The following is a 22,648-nucleotide window of genomic DNA, read 5'->3' on the forward strand; positions in this document are numbered from 1 at the left end:
TCAATCAAAATATATTAATATGGGTTCTTATAAGCAATTTGTTTGTAAAGTTTCAACCGGTTCGGAATGTAGATTCTACTAAGAAGAACCGATAAAAAAATCAGTAGTTTCTCACATCCATCAATCATTACAATCCCGTAATCGATTCTAATTGTATTTGTATGTTTGAATTATATATTTCGTCTTTTAAAATGACAGTTACATAAAATTACATTATGTGATACCATTAATAAAAATACGGATATTTATGAATAAAATCATTAACTAATTTTATATAATATCTGATGGTCGCGGCTTCGCCTCTGTTTATTTTGGTCTGTTACGGCACTTCCCTTAATTAAAACTTAAACTCAAACTCAATTATTATTAAAGTACACCTTCAGGTTCTGACATTGTACTTAAAGCATTTACTTAGATGATTATTTACAGTAAAAATCGTTAAAATAACAACGGTACTAGTTTATCGATGTGATCATGCTAAAATAAACAATTAATACACTTGTTATATCTTCATTGAAATCCCAATAATAAAAAGTTCACACTCGTCAACTATATTTTAAAAACGGTATACAACCGTTTATAAGCTTCATATAATAATAATAAATCTTTTAGAATAACTTTCAAGTATGTTGAGAATCTTTTTATTTCGGCATTACAAAAAATATGTCACTGAATTTAGTAGTATATAAAAATATATAAATCATATCTTAAAATCTATTAAGCAATTGAAAACTTTACGCTTACGCTAAGAACTCACGGAGCGGTTTTCAGCCCGCGCCCGCCGCGGTGGCGGAATGGAGTTTATTTTCAAAACTCACGAGACCGCAGTTTTGTGCGATAACGCAGCCGCCGCGGTTGCGATTATCACCCGCAAACGTAGCGGTTGATTATCGCAGGACGGGCGGTTGCAAGACGGGCGGTTAAACGATCAGTTCAGTTCCAGACCGTCATGGATACACACCAGAAACGAGCTGTTGCGTTATATTTACTTCACAGAAGAATTAAAAAAAGAAGGCCTAAAAGATTCTGGATACATCCACTAATTGCGGAAAGAAATCGTTATGGATTATTTGTTACTCTTATTAATGAGTTAAAGAAGGATGAGGAGAAGTTCTTTAATTATTTCCGAATGTCCATAAGTAGTTATTTAGAACTTAAAAAAAAAACAGAAACTGCTCTTCAAAAACAACATACTAATATGCGAGATCCCATATCACCAGAGGAAATGTTGGCAGTCACATTAAGGTATGTAAGTTTCTTTTAACAACTCGCACGCACGCACGCACATACGCACTCACACACGCACACACACACACATAAATGTTGTTCTTGGAAATCTTTACACAGCGCCATCTAGTCCCAAACTAAGCACGAGGCTTATACTATAGATACCAGACAACGGATACAACATACTTATATACTTTTTGCGTCAGGTGTTAATGAAACTAGTGGTAATATTTAAAAATTTTTTTTATTGAAAATACACATCATCTGACAAATTAGTATTGACTGAAGAAACTGATGGAATATTTTGTGGACTTTGGGTATTGCTTTCAGAAGTAGAATAGGTACGATAGCCGATATTTTCTTGACTGCCGATATTTTCTTGACTGTAATTATATGGTGGATATTGATAAGAAAATGCTGGAAGATTATTATCAAGATTATCAATAATTTGTAGAACTGCTATTTGAAATCGTCTTGTTTTTGCTTCATCAAAATTTTGCAATGAAGGCAGTATTCCTCGAAAAAATGACAAATGTCTATCTTCGCGTTGAGACAACATCTCTATTAATGCTTTGTCGGCGTCGTCTTTTCTTTTTCTTTTAACACCAGTTTGAGAAGATACTGAGGTGATAGGCGTAGCAAAAGCTTCTGATGTTGATGCAACAGTAGTAGTAGTGTTAGTAGTAGTAGTAGTTTGTTCAGTTGTAGCATCGCTCGTTAAGGTTGAGGAGGTATTTTCAATAGGTATATTTTTCTTCAAAAACTGTAACTGATCATCATAAATGTACTTTTTAGTTTTTTTAGCTCCCGATCCAGATTTTGTTTCCGTTTCAACTTTTTTGTTTGTTTTCATCCAGCAATCTTTAATATTTTTCCATTTTTTTATAATCATGTTACCTAAAAAAAAATATACGTAATTAAGTAAATTTATTTATTTCAGATACCTAGCAAGTGGGACTTCAATGCACGATTTGCACTACATATTCAGAATTGGGCACACAACTATATCAGCAATTATAAGAACGACATGTGAAAAATTATGGGAGGTGTTAATGTCTGAATGTTTTCCGGTAATCACTACAGAACTTTTAGAAGAAATCAGCCAAAAATTTTACAAGTACGCAAATTTTCCCCACTGTGTCGGAGCAATAGACGGCAAACATATAAGAATAACTAAACCAGATAACAGTGCTTCAATTTACTACAATTATAAGGATTTTTTTTCATTTGTATTAATGGCCGTAGTTGATGCGGATTACTGCTTCGTTTTTGTAGACATTGGAGCCCCGGGAAGTAATGCTGATTCAACCATTTTTAAAAATACTACTTTTTGCAATGCGCTTAATAGCAATTCTATCAAACTACCTAATGAAAAAATACTACCCGGATCTACTTTGCCACCTGTCCCGTATGTATTCGTAGCCGATGAGGCATTTGGTTTGCATCAACACATTATGAGACCTTATGGTGGTCAATTTTTGAGTGTACAAAAAAGGGTATTTAATTATCGCCTATCGAGAGCACGAAGATACGTAGAATGTGCATTTGGCATTTTATCAAACAAATGGCGAATTTTAAATCGTGCATTGGATGTATCAATACCTTTATCAATTAATATTGTGAAGGCATGTTGCATACTTCACAATTTTGTACGAAAACGAGACGGCCATCACATTAGAGAAGAAGATTTTACTCATAATCTTGAGAGTATACAAACACCTCCATCAATACGCAGTGGAAGACAAGCCAACAACATAAGAGATATTTTTCAACAATATTTTATGAGTGACAGCGGAGCTTTAAGCTGGCAATTGTCAAAAATTTAATAACGTTAATTATTATTCTTTTTACGACCCGCTACTACACAGCTCAATTATTAATTATTATTGTAGGTTAAAAATAAACTTATATAATACTAACCATATTTTTTTTTATTTGTCTCATCCAAATTTTCAAAATCTTTATTTAAAATACCGCAGATTTCTTCCCATGCTTTGAGTGTCAAGTTTTTGTACTTATATTCTTCTAAGCTCTTATCCCATATAACTGGCCTATCTTGAACCAAAGTAATTAGTAGATCGACTTCAATATCAGTATCCATTTTGTTGACAAACGTGCGCGTGCGTGCTTGAACGCGTCACTACGGAACAAGGAGTTATCACTGCCTACCAGCAAAATGGCGCGATTTCCCCCCCGCTGCCAACGCGGTCGCCCGCCAACCGACCGCAGAGCGCGCGGGTGCAAATCGCCGCGGCTGCGGGACCGCGACCCGCGCCCGCCGGTAGAAGATGAACCGCCAGTGCAGCGGGACCCGCAAACAACCGCGCACACCGCGGGCGTAAAACGCGTCGTGAAATGTGCTTTAATTTTTTACACATATATCTGCATTCTACAGAAGCTGCGGGCCCGCACCCGCGGCGGGTGCGGGTGAAAACCGCTCCGTGAGTTCTTAGCCTTAGAGTATGTTTACATCGACGCTAATAACTCCCCGGCTCGTTTGTGACTTGACATAGTCATTACGGGCTGACGCCTCGGACGGCGCCTGTCACTTTATCTAACTTTACTAAACATTATATCTGCGTTTCGTAACAACTTCTATACCATATAACAAATTTATTGTAAAATTGGTTGTATATTAGTTTATTTATTAGCTCATAATGCTGAATAGCACGAAAATAAAATATAGTTATTTTGTTATTCTATGAATAAATTCTCAGTAACAGTTTCGATTTTGGATGTCCGCTATTTTTACAGTCCCCTATCTTGAAAAAAAAAGAGATGGCCCAGACGTTGGAACATGTACATCTTAACTGATAATTGCGAGTTCGAACTCAGGCAAGCACCACTGAATTCTCATTTATTTAATTTGTGTTAATAATACATCTCGTATTCGGCGGCAACCGAAAACGTCGTGAGGAAACCTGCATGTGTCTAATTTCAACGAAATTCTGCCACACTAAAGCAGCGTGGTTGAATATGCTCCAAACCTTCTCCTCAAAGGGAGATGAGTTCTTAGCCCAGTAATAGAAAAGGTCGTTGTTGTTGTTGTACCTTGAAAAATACAAAAACCTATTTTTTAGTATATTTAACTAACTCAGGTCAGGTCAGTGTCTAATTGGGAGGTACGGAATAACGTGACCTATGTATGTACCGTTTTTCGCTCTAAAATATTCCGACTAGACAAATAGACTGCGTCAAAACTCCTACAATTATTATTACTTCAACATTTATTTATATTTGTAATGTTATCTATGTCGTAACAAATAAATAGGTATGTTTGATATAATAAGTGATATAACATTTATCACTTACGGGAAATGAACCTGCAACGCCCGACACTCGTGATAGCCCTAGATAACATCAGCGACATTATAGTAAGTGAAATAAATGACCAACCTTGGGCGCATTTGCCGTTACGACGCTACGCGTATTGCTATTATTTTTAAGTAGGCGCTTATTTATAGTTGACTCCTAACTGAATAATTAACACTGATAAACGTCCTTTTAATAAAACAATGTAAACATAATAAATTAAAATAGTTAAAATGTCAGAACAATTTTAATTAAAGCTCTTCCAGTAAATGTTAAATCCAAATCAGTTTATATTGTAAGGAATCACTAATAAACTATTGTCGGAATAGTAATAAAGACTATGTATACACATTATTTTATCATAAAATATCTCTTCTTTAAATGTTATAAGTAATAAATATTTTAAGCATAAGTTAATTCTAGTATTTAAATTAATCTGTTTCATATTGTTGTCAGAAGAATAATAATAATAATAATTAATTACTATAAGCGCTTGGCTAAGATCCGCGTTATATTTGTACGTAAATGAAGAAAACTGACGTAGGCAATAAAATAGGTAGGCAATAAATGTGGAGATCAGATAAACAAACATTTAATACGGCATAACATATCATTTATGACATATCATTACATAGATTATCTCTCACGACATTTAATAGGTTTAACAAAATTTTCCTTCTTCAAACATTTGTCAATTTAACATCTAGACCAAACAAATGCGAAAGTCTGTGAGTCTGTTGCTCTGTCACGACCGAACCGCTGAACCGAACTATAGAAATTTGCTTTGTAACAAGCCTGAACACCAAAAACGCGAGCAAAACCGCTAGTTCAATGTATAATTTTTCTAAATGATTGAAAAAGTGGTTCTATAATTACTTTCCATCTATATTAATAATATAAATGCAAAGCGACAGACAGACAGTTGTCTGTCCGTCGCTATTTCACTACCAAACTACTAAACTGAATTTGATGAAATTGGTATAAAGCAAACTTTAACTCCAGGGACATACATTTTTGCCTAATACATGTCAACCAATCCCTAAAACAGTAGTTCTCAATAAAGCTAAGCTATTGATTTAAAGTTAAAGAATTATTCGTTTTAAAACTTTTATATTTGCAATAACAAGTAACCGCAATGTAAGAGACAGCTGTTAAAAATCCTTGCTCAATGATTTAAGTCGGTTCCATGCGCTGAAATATGCAAGTCTAACTCCATATACAGCTTTGCGGGGCAAGGGCGGGTGGTCCCAGATATGGCCTGCCATATGGTCGCCCAGTTCAGCTTAAATAGGAGTATAGAATGATTTATCAACAAAAAAATTTAGGCTTGTATGGTAGAGTATTGAGAAAATTTAACAATTGGCTTTTTAATAACTACGTCTTTAATATAAATGTTTTATTATGTGTTAAATTTAAAAATCTTACGTCCCATGTAAATCGATTTATGAACCGCCATCAATGTTGATATCCTGTAAAGATATTGGTAACAATGAAATTAAATCAAAACAATATACCTACTTAATTCTTGAAGGCATCTTGCGAGCACTTTTGAATCGTCAATTTGAAGATTCTAATTTTATTAATTTGGTCGTCAAGATAACGGTTTAGTTTATATTTCATATATTCAAAGGGATTGCTTGGTAGGGCTTTGTGCAAGCCCGTCTAGATACCAGCCAATCATAAGATATTCTATCGCCGAACAGCAATACTCAATATTGTTGTATTCTGGTTTGAACACTGAGTGTGCCAGTGTAACTACAGGCACAGTACCCAAGGTCGGTGGCGCATTGACAATTTTTTTACGGCGCTAATGCCTTAGTCGGTGGTGACCGTTACCATCAGGTTTACCATTCGACAGTCCGTTTATTATAAAAAAAAAACACAATTTTACAACTTTAAAATGTTATGAAACAATTAAAATCACAGCATTGAAATTAAAATAAATTAAAATATTTTTGTAATTTATCGTTAAATTGAACTTGTGATTTTTGTATTTACTCAAAATCATTAAATAATTTAATCTAGTAGGTATTAGTTAACATTATTAATTAATTACAGATCAAAATAAGTTAATCTTATGTGAGTTACTACTAGCGCCATCTATTGGGTTATTGATAGTCTACATCTGAATAAATCGTCAGTCCCTGTAGTTTAATTAATAAACACAATACAGTTAGAGCAATTAAATGGCGGGAAATAAAAGTAAATTTTGCAATCTGACACATTCCGTTACACAAGCAATTTTATTAATTGATACAATAATTGAACGAATCAGACAAGTCTGGGGCCTTGTGTACAACTTACTCCAATTAACTCCACCGCCGCGAACGTAAATGCGACAAGTAACAACCATTAATAAATATTTTCAGACGAATTAAATTACGACTACTTTCATAACGTTCGATAAAATACTTGACACTGATCGATAGCCCTCAGGGACGGGTTAATAAATATGTTATGGCACCTGGCAACGCACGTTTCGGGGCCCCTTTTGAATTTTCTAATTACCGCAATTTTATATTACGCAGACTTGCAACAACCTTTTCAAATAGGAGACATATTTTTATCTACATCTTCGATAACTCCAAACTTTATTTCGCTATTGAATGTAATTGCAAACAGAAATCCAGAAATAATAATTTGAATGCCTTTATTCTAGTACTTTAAAAAAAACCAATTTCACTGCCTTATACCCGACAATTCGAACAACCCGATATTGTTTGTTCTATTATTGTTTATTTGTATTTCTTTAAAATTCAACTAAACCTATTTAAAGACAAATTGTCATAGATTAAGATCAGAAACTAGAGCTTTATTCGAAATTTTAATTCATTATAATAACGTTACGACTGCGTTTAATTATTATCACTAAGCTTGCATTTCTTTTGATTACAGTATGTCTGAAGGAGACGTATCCCTCATTCGCGACGAGGACGTCTTACGTCGGATGGTGAGTACGAACTACGAGTACATCAACTTATACTCACCAGTAATATTATATTCTGATATTGTTATAATCACTATTATCACATATCCCTAAGTGAAATTATTCTCGACAGTAGTCTACGACAAGTTAGAGCTAAAGAAACTAAACGCTGAAGAAAACATGTTATTTATCAATAGAAAAATAAAATTACATTAATTGTAAAATTTAAAAGTAGTAACTGCCAGTCTTGTTGATTCTACTCTCGTGTTTGGTGGAAGGCTTGGAACCGATTCCTTTTAGCTGCTTCAAGTTACGGTTGCGACTGTATTTTATCTGTGTAAGGAAGTTTAGTCACAATATTTCCCTTCACCATCGAGCATTTGCATATTATATTATATTAATTATATGCATGTAACTTTACAGTGGCAGCAGACTGAGGACTTCTCCCGGAAAAAAGAGATCCGTGCGCACATGTACAGACTAAGGGAGGAGCGTCTGCGCAACCTTTACTCGCCCGAACCCGGCGCGGAATCCAAAGGTACATACTTACAGCATACTTGCCTACGTACTACTTCTGAGGAAAACACGTTCATGCAATTGAATGCCATGCGCGATGAAGCACAGCGCAAATTTCATACAATTACATAGGTCATAATAAATTGGCTAACGACAGGTCCTCAAGGAATACAGTTGCAATAAAACCACTTCGTACGGGGACACCAAAGGAAGAATATTATTCAACACAAAATTACACAGATGCTTTCGAGCGGGCGCATAGAATCTTGAAGCATGCTCTAAGCAGCGCTTCATGAGATCTGTGCTAGTTCAAAATGTTTATAATTACCTCTTTTCTTTTTACAAAAAATATGATCGTTATAGTCTATATCAATTTTCTCAACATTATTTGAAGATACCTTCTATTACAAATTACTGTTTGAAGTAACACGTTATCTATAAACATAATTATACGTTCACAAATAGAGCGTGCTATTGAGTAAATAATGTATACAAAGAAATCTCTACACCCTTTCTGATTGAGCAGATCAGTGACGACTCTTCGTGACATGACTTTAATTTATTGCTATTCATATTATTTTTTTCTAAGTTTTCTTTTCCATGAAATATATGTTGAAAAAGAATGTATGTATGAATGTTGAACAAGACAATTACTTATGTTACAATCGTAAGTTTTATTGACCCATTTTGGCAGGTTGTGAGTTTTCATCAACCCAGGGCCACGTGAAATCATTCGCTGACCAGAGCTTCCAATCCATGAAGAGCAAGGAGGTTCGAGATGCGGGCTCTCCGCCCAAGGAGTTTACGTACCGCGGCCAAGGTGCCTACCGACTACTGCCACCGACATTATTCTAACCGAACTAACTCTCATTAACCAGTAACAAAAACATAATTTATAATTTCCGAAACTCATTACCATTTATCATTTACAGATCTCAAGGAGCTATCCAACGCTGGTTGGAATGTTGAATCGGAGAACAAAACGACGGATGATGGGCACACGCATGTGAAATCTGTCCACGCCAACATCGAGGGTCACTATGACGTCGACGGCGGTCGTGGTCAGTTCGCAGCTGTTGATCACAACAAACAAGCAATTACGGAATACGATGACGGGAACACCAGCCTGAAGCGTAATGAGAATATTTCTAATACTGCCGCTCACGAGCAAGTCGTGCGCAAAACGGACGACGGTACACAATTTTCATCAACGACAAGTTCATCAACGTCCACATCCAAATTTGAACAAATATCATCGAAACACGAATCCGTGCCATATACTAATGATAACTATGACCTATCGTCTGAAAAATATAATACTAACCGCAACGAAAACAGTTCGACTAGACTAACAAAAACAAACGATTATGAACAAAATTTGAGATCTGATTTCGATCACGGTGAGATAATATCCAGAAAAATTGACTATCCGGATGAGAACACAAAAGTTATTGTAGAGACTAGATGTCTTCCCGATGGCACGAGAGTGACCAGTACTCGTCGAGAGTTCCGTGCCCCAGCGGTACAGACAAGTCGTTCAGAGCAACGCTCCCATGAAACTAGGACTGAAAATAAATCATCTTCATATGCGACGTTGGAGCAACGATCACATGTGAATGATTCTTCATCTAAAACTTTGCGTGAAACAATTGACAATTCAAGGCGCGATATTGTGGATTCGCAAAAGACTATTGATGATTATGATTTTAAAAAGAATCAGTATTTCGATTATACAAGTGACAAAATTATTCGTGACCATAATTCTGTGGACAAAATTAAGGATCAAGATTATACAACCAATATCAACGAAAATACGCACCGCGACGTTTTCACATCGAAAATCGATGAACATGCTAAATACTTTGACACTAATGAGAGACATGACACAAATACGAAAAATATTGAAGAACGCATTCATAATGTAACCCGCGAAAATATCGTAACAGAAAGAAAAACTAGTTCTGATCAATACGAAACGACATATAAATCTGATTTTACTCAAAAGAAAATAAGTAACGATTGGAGCCCAGCTCACCAAGCGTGGGCAAGTACTCTCCGATCCGATACACCAACTAGACCATCTACAAGAGCTTCTTCTCCTGGGAGCAAAACTTTTAAGTCAAGTACATCTTCTTTAAGAAGTAGTGTTAGCCCTGATAAAACATACAGGAAACCCTCCAGTCGAGGAGGCAGCCCTAGTAAAGTGGATAGGCATTCTCCACCTAGCAATGTTTTTGAAAAAAAATCCAGTCATTATTCTTCTAATACAGTTACCGAAAAGACGAACAGGGTTACGAGTCCAGATAGGAAACAGCCATATAACTATCGTCCAAGATCAAGTGCAAGTCCAGAAAAACATCACTATCCTACACATAGACCAAACTCAAGCCCAGACAGAAAGAAGTCTCCTGTTAATGACAAAACAACACATCCCAGGTCTAATTTAAGCCCTGAAAGAAAAATAAACACGACACAATCACCGTCTACCCGTTCAGATAGTCGCAGCCCGTCACCGACGAGGCAAATTCCTGATTCAAGAAAAACTAAACCGAATCAAGATAGTGACTTACTAGTAAAACATGAAGAAGTTGACACTTTTTCATATTCTACGATAAAAACTAGCACTACTGATAAAGCTCAAAGAACTCTAAGCCCAAGTCCGGATCGCAAAAATAAGCAAAAGCCATCTTCGCCAACAAAGAGTGTCTCTGAACCAATACAGAAACATTCCAAAGAACCATCACCATCGAGAAAGATACCTCAAAGAGAAAAAGAAGAGACTGATAATTTGCCTGGTTACATGCGACCAACTGCTGCTAGTAAACCAACGGCAACTAGTCCTGACCGTAAAAACTATGAAACTTCTGTCAATAGAGTCAAAGAAGAACATTACAAATTTGTCGACGAGGAAACTAAAATGTATTCCGTAGCGGACAACAAACTTACAAAACACACTTTCGAAGAGCAAGTTAACATAGATTTAGCTCCTGATGTAAATAATTCTGAACCTACTGAAGTCAAAAAACCATCTAAAGAGCGTTCCCCAAGTCCCAATAAATATACACAAAAAAAGCCATCTCTCACAAGAGAAAGTCCTGTTAAAGATATTCCCAGAGACGATGTTTCTTCAAAAGAACAAACTCGACGAACGAGTCATTCATCTACTAGAGATAGGTCTTCAAAAGATGAAACTGAGTATATAGACACAACTACTAGGAGTCAGACTAAATCACAGACAACCTTGACTGATTATGAATCTCGAACACAAAAAAATAGATCACCTAGCCCTGGTAAATCAAAATCCCCATCAAGAGTTAGCCCAAATAAAGATACACCAATTGCGGATGTCTCTGTTTCCGATAAACAACCGAATTATGGAACGCCAAAAGATGAGAATCATCCCTTCAGCCCCTCGGCATTGACTCAAACTTACCAAAACAATAAATCGAAATCCCCAGAATTAATTCACCCTAAATCTGATAAAACTTTCACAAGACGTAGTCCATCGCCATCTAAACTTGATGTTAAAATAATAAAAACTCCCTCTGATAAAAGTTTTGATATTGACAAAAGTTCTACCCACATTAAAACAACAAAAACTGACATCTGCAGAGAGGACTCAACAAAACAAAATGTAACATTAGTTTTGGATAAAGATTCTCAGAGACCTAATACACAAACAAGACAACCTTCACCAACGAAAAAGACGATACAAGAAAAACAGCCGAGAGAACCTTCACCGCCTAAAAAATCTATACTAGAAAAACAACCCAGCAGCGTAGATAATTCTATTTTACAAACACCTACAGATAAAACAACTAGAGATAGAACTTCTCCTGTTAAATCTAAATCTCCTGTACGAGAAAACAAATATCAACTTGCTTCTGAGTTTATTAACATTGAAAAGACTTCTGAAGAAATAAATAAAAACACAACAATAGAACGTCCAAGGCAACTTATAACTCCTTCAACGAGCCCGACCAGAAAACCAAAAACTGTAGAAAAAGAATCGTCTTCTTTACAAAGTTCACCTACAACATCCGTGAGCGGCTTTGAATATTTCAGCGCTCACCAAACAGATCAAAATATGGTTACAGATTTAGATGAACAATTTTATACTGAAAATACAACAGAATTTATCAATAACGAAAAACCAAAAGATGTTAGGAATCCATTGGTAACAAAAAATCCCTGTAGATCACCATCGCCAGAAAAACGTCCAACAAAAGATAGTCTTCCTAGAAAAAGCTCGTTGAAAAAACCAAGTAACCAGATCTCACCGACAGAAAAACCTCCATCCAATTTCCTTGTTTCACCGAATGTGGAAACTAAAGAATTTGTTGACAATAATGTAATAAATAAAGATACATCTGGTAAAGAACATGATAAACCCGTCAAACCTAAACCTCCATTTGAAAGACGTGAAACATATGAAGAAAGATGCCGAAAAATTTTAGGGATGACTGAAACAGATACGAATGAAACCAATATTCCACAGGAATCGACAGATTACCAACAATCGAACATGAGATCACCTAGTGTATCACCATGTCGTAGTTCTTCGCCGGAAACTAATTTTATAAACAAAGATACTTTAAAAAAGACTTCAGAAAAAATAAATGAGAAGAAAGTTTCGGTAAATGAAAACGATAATAAATCAATTACCACTAAAACCAATATTTCGGAAACTACTAAAAAAAATAGAATTCCATCCAGAGAACCATCTCCCTGCAAAATTCAAAATATTAAAACTGAAGACAAGAGTTCTAGTCATTATACAACAAATGTAAAAAAAATTGAAAATGAATCAAAGAAGACAACTTCCAGTACAAAACTTCAAAGTGAGGATACAAACGAGCAAATTTATGGCATCAAACCTAATCGTTCAAGTATTAGTCCCGAAAAGAAAATTGATCAACAATATTTACCAAAAAAACGCGCAAGTAGTCCAGATCTGATGCTTGAAAAAGAAGTTGACAGTAAACTGATTGATAATTTCCCTAAAAAACCAATTCACGATGTAACTACTCCTGAAAAATCTACAAAGAAACCTCTGAAAGCGGTCATATCAACCGAGTACGAAGAAAATTATACTACAGAGGGTATTATTCAAGATAATGTTACGAACATTATTGAAGATGTAACAGACTACGTCAAACCGAGGTCTTCTATATCTCCATCACGTAACACGATAAGGAAATCTTCTTCACCAACAAGAAATACTGATGATAAATCTTCAAAAACCACATCAAACAAATCATTTGATTACAGTACTGAATTTATAATGTCTGAAAAAGAAAGAGAAGTTTTAGATAGGGTCCAAAAATCTCTGAGAAAACTTTCACCAGAACGTATGCAAAAATCTCCTGATCGTGAAAAAGGTACACCTAAATCAACAACTCTACGAGATTTAGAAATAACTTCTAAAACCGAGGACATTGAAGATGTTTCAATTAAAAATAGTACCCAAATAAAGAAATCACTGAATGAAGAGGTTATAATAACGGAGAAACAAAAAACTGAAAAGCCCAAAGATCAGAAAATATCAAGCAAACCTCCATCAAGAAATGTCTCGCCAACGAAAAAAGTTTCAAATGTATCTCCTACACCAGCAAGAAGTATATCACCTAAAAAACCAATATCACCGACTGAGAGACCACTTTCGCCACAGGTACCTAGAGCAAGTGGCATAAAACCGAGAGAACCAGTCTCCTCTCATCTCAGAAAATCTTCACCTTCGACACCATCACCAACAAAATCAGATAAACCCTTTGTATCAGAAGTTAAAAAAGTTGCAGCTATTACAAAACAATTTAATCATACAAAAGCAGCTGTTAATATTAAACCGTCAAATAATAAGACATCGCCGGGAAATGTCCAAAAACCCGAACACGAACCTAAAAAGACATTTATAAGCAAAGTTACTAAGGATAATGTTAAGAAAGATATAGACTCAAAAATAACAAGAACCTCTAGTGACATAGCGTTAAAATCGAAAAAAGGTTTGCCGCAGAAAATTAGGTCAAAACCTGAAATCCAAGTCAACGATATATCAACTGGTAAAAACTATAAACATACCATCACTACAACTAAATCACAGAAACCAATTTCAAAGGAGCACCAAACAAAACTACCAACAAGTAAACCAAAATCAGCAACAGCCTTAAATACCTCGATTGATGATGATGATGACATAATTATAGATGTTCAGCAAGCTAAATCATCGCGTGAAAATTCTCCAGATCGTATATGCCCAACGCCAGTAGGGTATTCGGACGATGTTGGTACTTCTAGATTTCCTGATGAAGTGAAAGAACCAGATGAAGAATATCAAAAACGTGGATATCATACGATTCATGAAACTGAATCTCTAGTCCATGACATTGTGGAAATAAGTGAAGATGAAGAGCTGTTTGTTAAAAGAAGAGAAGAGGAGTTTAAAAAGGCCGACGATCATCTTTTGAGTGTCAATAGTAAGGTATCAAAATTTTTGACAAAAATAGACGACATCAATAAAACCAAAGATACGACTACGAGATTTAAAGAAACGGAAAGAAAAGTACACTCTGACTTTGATGAAAATTTAAAATCAGATGACTGCTTATTATCCGTATCAGAGAAAGTTAATAAGTTTGCTAAAGGGCCGATTGATAGAAAAGACAAGAGCCCTTCGCGAAACATCGTGGAAGAATTTGACAAACATACAACGTATCAAGACGATTATACTAAATTAAGTGTAAATGATAAAGCTCATTTATTCATTGAAACAGCTGAAAACGTTAAGTCTACGAAAACTAAACCAGCACAAAAAATTGAGCGCCCTGATCTTCACGATGTTGACGATGCATTGAAATCTGACGATTGCTTGCTCAGTGTATCAGATAAAGTTAATAAGTTTGTAAAGACAGCTGAACAATTTTTGAACGAAACACTAGAGGTTGAAGAAAAAGAAAAAAGAATTAAAGAACAGCATGACAAAATTATGAGGAAAATTGTAGAAAATATTGATGATAATGTTTCTAATGTAAAAAATAACAGTGAAAACGAGGACATCGAAGAAGTATCAAAAGTGAAGTCCGATGTTGCTGACAGACGAAGTTCTTTTGCTAAAGAAACTGCGTCATCACATGCAAAAGTGAAAGAATTTATAACCCCGAATCTTAAAACAGCCGAAAAGCCTTCAAACGTAAAAGTAACAACTCTACGTAGTAATGAAGCCGTGAAGAAGGCTAAAGCTTTGTTCGAAAATATTGCCACTGCTACTACTACCACGAATCGAAAGACGAAGGATATTTCTCAAACGAAGTCTTCGAAATTGAGTGAAAAAATTACAGCAAAGAAGTCTCCTAAAGAGGACTCGATGAAAAGTCCTCTCTGTTCTACTAATGATGAAAACAAAACTATCCATGACAACGAAAAGAAGCCAAAATATTTACTAACTGATACAAAGCAAGAGCCTTCGGATGAAAACATAATAGAGTGTCGACCTCAAAAAAGTCCAACGCCATTAAGACAACGTTCGCCTGATATCACGGCTAAATCTCCTTCTCGTAAATCCTCGGATTTCAATACACCTACCTCGCATATCCATTCTGTTGCTGATGTACTTAAGAGAGACAACTCTGGATTAGAAAGACCTGAAAAATCCAAAGAAAAAGTACCTGGCTATCAACAGCCTACAAAAACCAGCCAAATGAAAGAAGAAGTAAAAACGACCGAAGATAATGAAGTAAGTAGTAGACGCGGAAGTGGCAAGTTCGGAGTCGAACTTCGGCGAACGAGTACGGAGAGATCTACTGTCAGTACTGAACGTCGACGCAGTAGTGTTGAACACTATCAGCCCTGCATAGAAGATATCTTCGACTTGGATCTCCTAGAACAAATGGTTAGTTTAAAAATAAATCATTCATATATTGTTGTAACTGTGTTGATATACTTTAAAATAAATTTTAATTTCAGTTGGAGAAGGTCGTCGGTTACGAGCAGAGACGTCGCATTAGGGCCCAAATACGAGTAGCTAAGAAGAAAGTAGAGAAAGGGCAAGTCGATACAAATACTGTTACAAAAACGAAGCAAACTGTTAGTAAAGTGACTAAGACTCGATCACCTGAACGTCAAAATAAATCACCAGAACGTCAAGCCAAATCTACAATTCAAAAAGCAACTTCTCCTGAACGACAACCACAAAAGTATTCGTCTCCTGTACGGCAACCACAGATAACTTCTTCCCCTGACCGTCATATACAGAAATGTCGTTCTCCTGAACGTGATGTAACATCTACTTCGCATATAACGTTGTTATCAGAGCGTACGGAATCAGAAGAAGTTAAACATTTATTGAATGGTAATTCAAAAGATACCACTAACATATTAGAAAAACAAATTAGATCACGAACTCCAGACAAATTACCTTCAAAGGCACCACCCAAATCTAAAAGTCCACTTCGAAAACATAGCCCGGATAAAAAATCTAGGCCTTTGTCACCAACTAAAACGCCGTCGACAAAACCAAAATCAAATCGTTTTAGCGAATATGCTACTGCGTATATGAAGAAAATCGGATTAAAAGATTCGGACAAGACCATCGATATAAAACTGAAAAAGGTACCAATCAATGAATTGAAAACAAAAACGATAGAAACTCACCATGCGATTGAATCTAAACATTCATTGACTACTAAAAAGACATCTGAGCGCGTATCGTCGAAAGATACGGTAGAAGTTACTCATCTTAACGGGAAAAGGTCACCATCACCTCAAAAGTTTGATACTAAAAGCCGGACTCCACTAAGAAAGCTCTCTCCTGACCGTAAAGTTCACACTCCTGAACGCTCTCAAATCAGTCCAGAACGGTCACACCGAAATACTGAACACCTGCGTCACAGTCCTGAACGCGCTAAGCATAGTCCTGAGCGTGCTAGGCATAGTCCTGAGCGTGCTAGGCATAGTCCTGAGCGTGCTAGGCATAGTCCTGAGCGTGCTAGGCATAGTCCTGAGCGTGCTAGGCATAGTCCGGAACGAGCTAGGCTTAGTCCGGAACGTGCTAAGCATAGCCCAGAACGAGCTCAGCATAGTCCTGAACGTACTCAGCGCATTCTCGAACATTCTCAACAAACCCCTCGACGCAGATATGATAGTCCTGAAAGATCACCTAGTCCAGAGACGACTCGTCAAAAATCCGACGTCAATAAAAGCCAAATTAATAAGGAAACTATTATAAAAACAGTATTTGATATTGAGAAGAAAATTCCACAAAAACCCAAGCAAGAAGAGAAACCATCGTGGGTAACGAACAGAAATTTAAAGAAAATAACGTCAGAAAGTCGCACGTTTAGCACTAAAAAAATAGAACCCGAGAAACCGAAATACCGGCAACTGAGTCCGTCTAAGGTTATTTCAAAACCCATTGATGTTATAACTTCGAGCTACGGCCCAGGGCCGCTCGATACAGACGGTAAACCTCTGTTTGGTATAAGGGCCTTGAGGAAGGGGTCTTCTAACTATCAAGGTATGTACATATGAATAATCATATTATCATCATTGACATCATACACATTATTCACTGTCCAAATATTTGTACAGCTGAATAATTTATTCAGTTATACACGTTAGTACTATCTTAAAATCGCATTCAGGCGTTTCTAAGGAAAACATTTTATAAAATGACTTGTTAATTAATTGTATACCGCGATATAAAGGTAGCAAGGTTACTCACCCAGTGTGTAACGAAACTTCGTGTCAGCTTTTTTATACGTTTCTATTAATGTAATTCATAGATAACAATACTTATTTACGGATGACTAACAGTTGCATTACTGATTCGACAGTGAAAGGTACTGTCGTTCGTCAAGAGTTCCACTCGCGGAACGGAGGCGAACCCGAGGGCACGGTCTCCGTCACGGCGTACTCCACGGAGCCAAAGGACTTGGAAAGACTGCTCGAGGTTCAAGGGGATAAGCCTTCGAGGCTTCATGGCTTGGCCGCTATTACAACGACAAAAAAATTCGGCGGAGATACCGGAACAACTTTTAGCGAGGTTCATAACGTAAGCGCCTGTTAATATTTTATAATAATTTCTTAAGTGGTAAAATCACACTTATTGTAACATCAGGATGTAAATTTTTTTCAACATCAGATTATTAAATTTACTTTCATATTTTGACTATCACTGGTATTGTTATGTCATACGATACAATTTTAATTATAATTTATTCCTTATTGCATAAGTCTTGTTAAATTACTAAATTAAAGTGTAAAAGCGTGCTTGAACAAGATACACTTTGAATAAATTAATTTCTGATTTTATGAATGTAGAAAGAAGAACGCGCGTCACTAGACCAGTTCACACATAGCGACCGCCGAGTCACCGAAAGCAGAATAACGAGCGGCAGTAGCAGTTTGGACAGAAAAGACCAGACATATGCACAGACAGACAAAATCGTAGAGATCGACAACGAAGAAAGGTTCGGACATAAGGAGAGATCGGAGCGCATTATCGACACGCATGAAAAACGTGGAATAAGTGGCGTTAAATCAGAAACAACAGGAAGTGTCGACAAACAACATAACACTAGAACACAGAAAGAGAAAGTCGAGAGGAGTGTAGATATGGAAAGACGAGGGAAAGAGATGAGGGAGAGATCAGAGAAAACAGAGAAACGAATGGAAGAGCGGAAGACGGTCAGACAGAATTCCGTTAAGTCGCTTACCGAGAAATACATTAAGAGTGCAAGTAAGTGCAGACAAATTTTTTGTTGAAAGAACTTATTTTATTATTGTAATTAATTAGTTGCCGAAATTATTAGTTTTTCTAAGAAATGTCGACTCTGCTATAGAATATCCGATATGAATATTCAAAAAAAGTAAAAGTCAAGCATCCGTGTCCGAATTCGTACGTCGAATACAAATCTATATTTATGAATATTATTTGCGTGATTCCATTATCCGTTATTCATTTCACTTTCGTTCCCTCCACAGTATTATAACACGACTCGAGTATATTTGAATCATTTGATTTATCAACTCAAGTGTTTACAGTTGTATCGAAATACATTACCAAAAAAACCTCCAATTTATTTACATTCAGTGTGCATAAAGTTACAAACTCTGTGCGAAATAATTATGTTCCTTAATTACTCAACAACATCAACAACGAAAATGAAAAGTTGTATGCTATATTTTTTTTTTAATATATCTTCTAAGATTTAGTTTTGATCATGTTTTATAATTTATATACGATGCGAAAATATATATTATTTTATTTTAGTATTTAAAATATAGCCCTCATCTAAACATTTATAAAATACTTATTACCAGTTTAATATGTCTCTAATTTAACCTTGAATTTTTAAAAATATTCAAAGGCGAGACTTCAAAATCTGAACGGCACATGTACCCAAAAGCCGGGCTGATCCTGCGCACCGCCACTATGAAGGACAGTGTCTCCAGCGATTCGTCAGCTCACGCTGGTTCGTTTATTTCAAAGTTCATTTATTAATCGGCGATGTTTGTTCTTGATAGAACATTTTAATTTTCGCTTAGACGTTTAGGTTTTCCATTAAAGACGGAATATGTCACCAGGTCTCACGCGCACGGACAGCGAACATAGCCTGTGTTCTGAAGACGAGACAGTGACCACAACCACCACCGAACAAGTCGGGGACGGCGTACGTACTACGACTACCACCACCACGCGTTCTGGACACACCCGCGGTCAAGAGCGTTCTTTCCTCGATAGCACCACCAAGGTCACCGGGGTACAAGACATACTTACTAGGATGAAGAATGCTGATATTGGTAAGACTTGGCAATTTTATCTTACCGATTACGGTTTGGTAAAGAAGAAGGTTATGGCACATTTTGGAAAAACGTGTACATTCGATTTTACTATATATGTAATGCAGACAAAAAAAGTAAATCAAAAAAATAGTAATAAATAGCTGCTTGTAAACGTCCCACTCAAGGGCTCTTTTCCCTTGAGATTAGAGTTTTTTCCACGTTGTTCCAATGTGGTTTAATGTTTAACATGTGACAGAATTTCTTTGAAATAAATGCAAATCGGTACATTAAATTATTGTTAGTAAATTATGATTCTGGTGCAGTGATCGAGGAGGGCGACAGCAGCGCGGACACAGAAGCACGTGCTCTGCTGAATAAGTTTCTAGGCGCCACCGTGCTCATGGCTGGCATGCAGAGCTACGTCACAGAGAAGCCTTCTGGAAAGGTTTTGGTCAAACAAGTAAGTGGTACTTATACCATTTAACATATGTAGATTATTTGTTATTTTTGTCGGCAAATAAACTCTATAAAATAGTCCATTGTCAAAGCACACATGCTATGCTACAAAGTTGCATTTAAGATTGTTTTCCTCCCTTTCACATGTATCATCTAGATATAATCTCCATATATTTGATACATAAAAACGTTCGTTTAATGTTTTACTAAACATTGCTTTGATTGATTGACATTTAATATTGTTTACTAAACAATATCGCCTGCCAAGTAAAATTAAACATTTTATCGCCAATATACGAATACCAGAACACAGAATTTGTATAATATATGTTAGACCGCAGTATCGCCAGAATACGTCTTCATATTTAATTATAGTAGGATTTATTAAAATCAGAACTTATACATCTTACAGTCATTAAATCCAAGGACTTTTGATTTCCACTGGGTTATAATGTTTTTTAAATCAGTATAATTATTTGTTTCCATCAATGTTTGAATGATTATTTCTATGTGGTCCGCCAAATCATCAAATACGATTTTTACAAAAAGAAACCTATTATACTACTTTCAATCCTAACTCTTACTAAATAGAGTATTTTGGGAACTTAAAACACTGATATTCTAATATATTTTTAAGTCAACTTTTTAAAAAAAATTCATTGATAGTAATAAATATCTTATCTTATCTATATTATAAAAAGGGACCTAATCTTCCTGTACCTGATTTAAGATCTAATAAGTGTTATAAAATAATATTTAAATGTCTGAATTGCAATACAAAACTCAGTGTACGTACTAAAACATATTGTAATTACAGTAATATCAACGCTTGGCTCATTTCCCGTAATACTTTAATAAATTAGTGGGATCGGAATCTTCCAGACTTTGTTTTCGTATTGATTTAATGTTAGTAAGGTGTAAATGTCAAAACATATTTATTTTCGTCAACGTAGCTTTGTTGTTTGAATGACGCTGTTACTTGTGCTTGCTTCCTAAACTTCATGAAAAATGCCATAAGGATGTCTCCAGACGGTTGTGAAATTGTCTTTGAACTTACTCAACTTTATTGACAGAATCTTATATTTTAGTTAATATTAGAGAAATATATAATCCATAGTAGGTACTTTCCGATAACTCTCGAATGGAAAAAAGGAGCCCTTTCTCTGCCTTTATCTCGAATAAAGCTTAGCCAGATTCTGCTTTAATAGTTGAGAAAATTAAAAATATCATAGTTTGTATTTTTTCAAAGAATTGAAAGAATATTAATATTTGAATAATCAACGCGGTAGAGCAAAATCCTACCAACATTGTACCATACGTTATGAAACGTATTTCTCTTTAATGGTAAGTTTACCAACAAACTGATAAATAGTCGATTACGTAGTACACGACGATGAGTACCAAACCTTCAAAGCGATTAAAACCAGCAGAGGTACCAAAGAACGAAAAGGGTACCACAGGTTTCGAGTAAGTCTGACCAGAAATCCTCAATCCAATCTTTCCACAACACATAGTAGAAGATGGATAAATATATTCAAAATCGAAAAATCTAAATCAAAATCAACTTTATTCAAGTAGGCTTTACAAGCACTTTTGAATCTTCATTTTACAATTAAGTGAAGCTACCACCGGTTCGGAAAGTAGATTATACCGAGAAGAACCGGCAAGAAACTCAGTAGTTACTCTTTTTTAACATTTAAAAAATACAAAGTCATGTTAATTGAATACAATTATTTAAATTAATATATCCTGCTTGGAAGTCAATAGGTATTAACTCCACACTTTTTTATCATCTATAAAATCTTGTATCGAATAATATGCTTTTTCTACCAATATATTTTATGTATTTTTGTAACATTGGACTTTAATAGACAGATGATTTGATTTGCTGACGTAGTGATTGACATTTCCGCTCGATCAACATCTGATTGATTGGTACAGATCTCCAGGCTTAGTCTGATGACCCTTTAATCAAAAATGCACTTAGGATTGGCGAGCACCCAAAGATTATATTTCTGACCATTTGCAGTTACGCGGCCTTCCGTAAACACACGCGCTGCCAACTTTTATCTCAAGTCATCTTCTACCTATTCGAACGAATGTGACATCGTTTTTGCGAATACTTTTTATGTATCTTTAAACTTTAGTTGAAAAGTAATAGTCTTTTAAGACGTAAATCCTTCTTGACTTCTTATAAAATTACTTACAGTAATCTAATATTTGGTTTATACAGTGTGTTTGCATATAAATCAGACGTGTTCACTGTTCAACCATGATTTATCACAGATGATATATATGATTTGTTTATTACTACAATAACGCGTTACAAATGACGTCATGAAAAAATCAGCAGGTGGTAGATTTATTACACTAAATGACTGAGTGCACCAAATACAAGATAGCCAATTCATAGCCCATCACTATTCTTGCCAT

At 35.7% G+C, this 22,648-nt stretch overlaps 2 protein-coding genes across 5 annotated transcripts in view; both read left to right on the forward strand.

Moving 5' to 3' along the window:
* Window positions 1-22,648, forward strand: part of LOC124534054 (titin) — a 78,151-nt gene that overhangs the window by 30,824 nt on the left and 24,679 nt on the right. For 3 of the 4 annotated variants that reach the window (XR_006966717.1, XM_047109712.1, XM_047109714.1), the window contains exons 2-11: window positions 7,435-7,489; window positions 7,889-8,003; window positions 8,676-8,801; window positions 8,914-15,866; window positions 15,941-17,489; window positions 17,809-18,026; window positions 18,296-18,713; window positions 19,345-19,449; window positions 19,562-19,777; window positions 20,083-20,219. Coding sequence is in view for 3 of the 4 variants with exons in the window: in XM_047109712.1 (XP_046965668.1) it covers window positions 7,436-7,489; window positions 7,889-8,003; window positions 8,676-8,801; window positions 8,914-15,866; window positions 15,941-17,489; window positions 17,809-18,026; window positions 18,296-18,713; window positions 19,345-19,449; window positions 19,562-19,777; window positions 20,083-20,219 (9,891 nt within the window). In the remaining variant the exon portion in view is untranslated. The remainder of the gene's footprint in view (window positions 1-7,434; window positions 7,490-7,888; window positions 8,004-8,675; window positions 8,802-8,913; window positions 15,867-15,940; window positions 17,490-17,808; window positions 18,027-18,295; window positions 18,714-19,344; window positions 19,450-19,561; window positions 19,778-20,082; window positions 20,220-22,648) is intronic. The other variant, XM_047109713.1, reaches the window with a different exon arrangement.
* Window positions 746-3,668, forward strand: LOC124534057 (protein ALP1-like). The gene is made up of 2 exons (XM_047109716.1): window positions 746-1,245; window positions 2,168-3,668. The coding sequence occupies exons 1-2, from the start codon at window positions 950-952 to the stop codon at window positions 3,051-3,053; spliced, it is 1,182 nt and encodes a 393-aa protein (XP_046965672.1). The 5' UTR covers window positions 746-949; the 3' UTR covers window positions 3,054-3,668.

The sequence above is a fragment of the Vanessa cardui genome, chromosome 12 (genome assembly GCF_905220365.1).
Source record: "Vanessa cardui chromosome 12, ilVanCard2.1, whole genome shotgun sequence".
Classification (NCBI taxonomy): domain Eukaryota; kingdom Metazoa; phylum Arthropoda; class Insecta; order Lepidoptera; family Nymphalidae; genus Vanessa; species Vanessa cardui.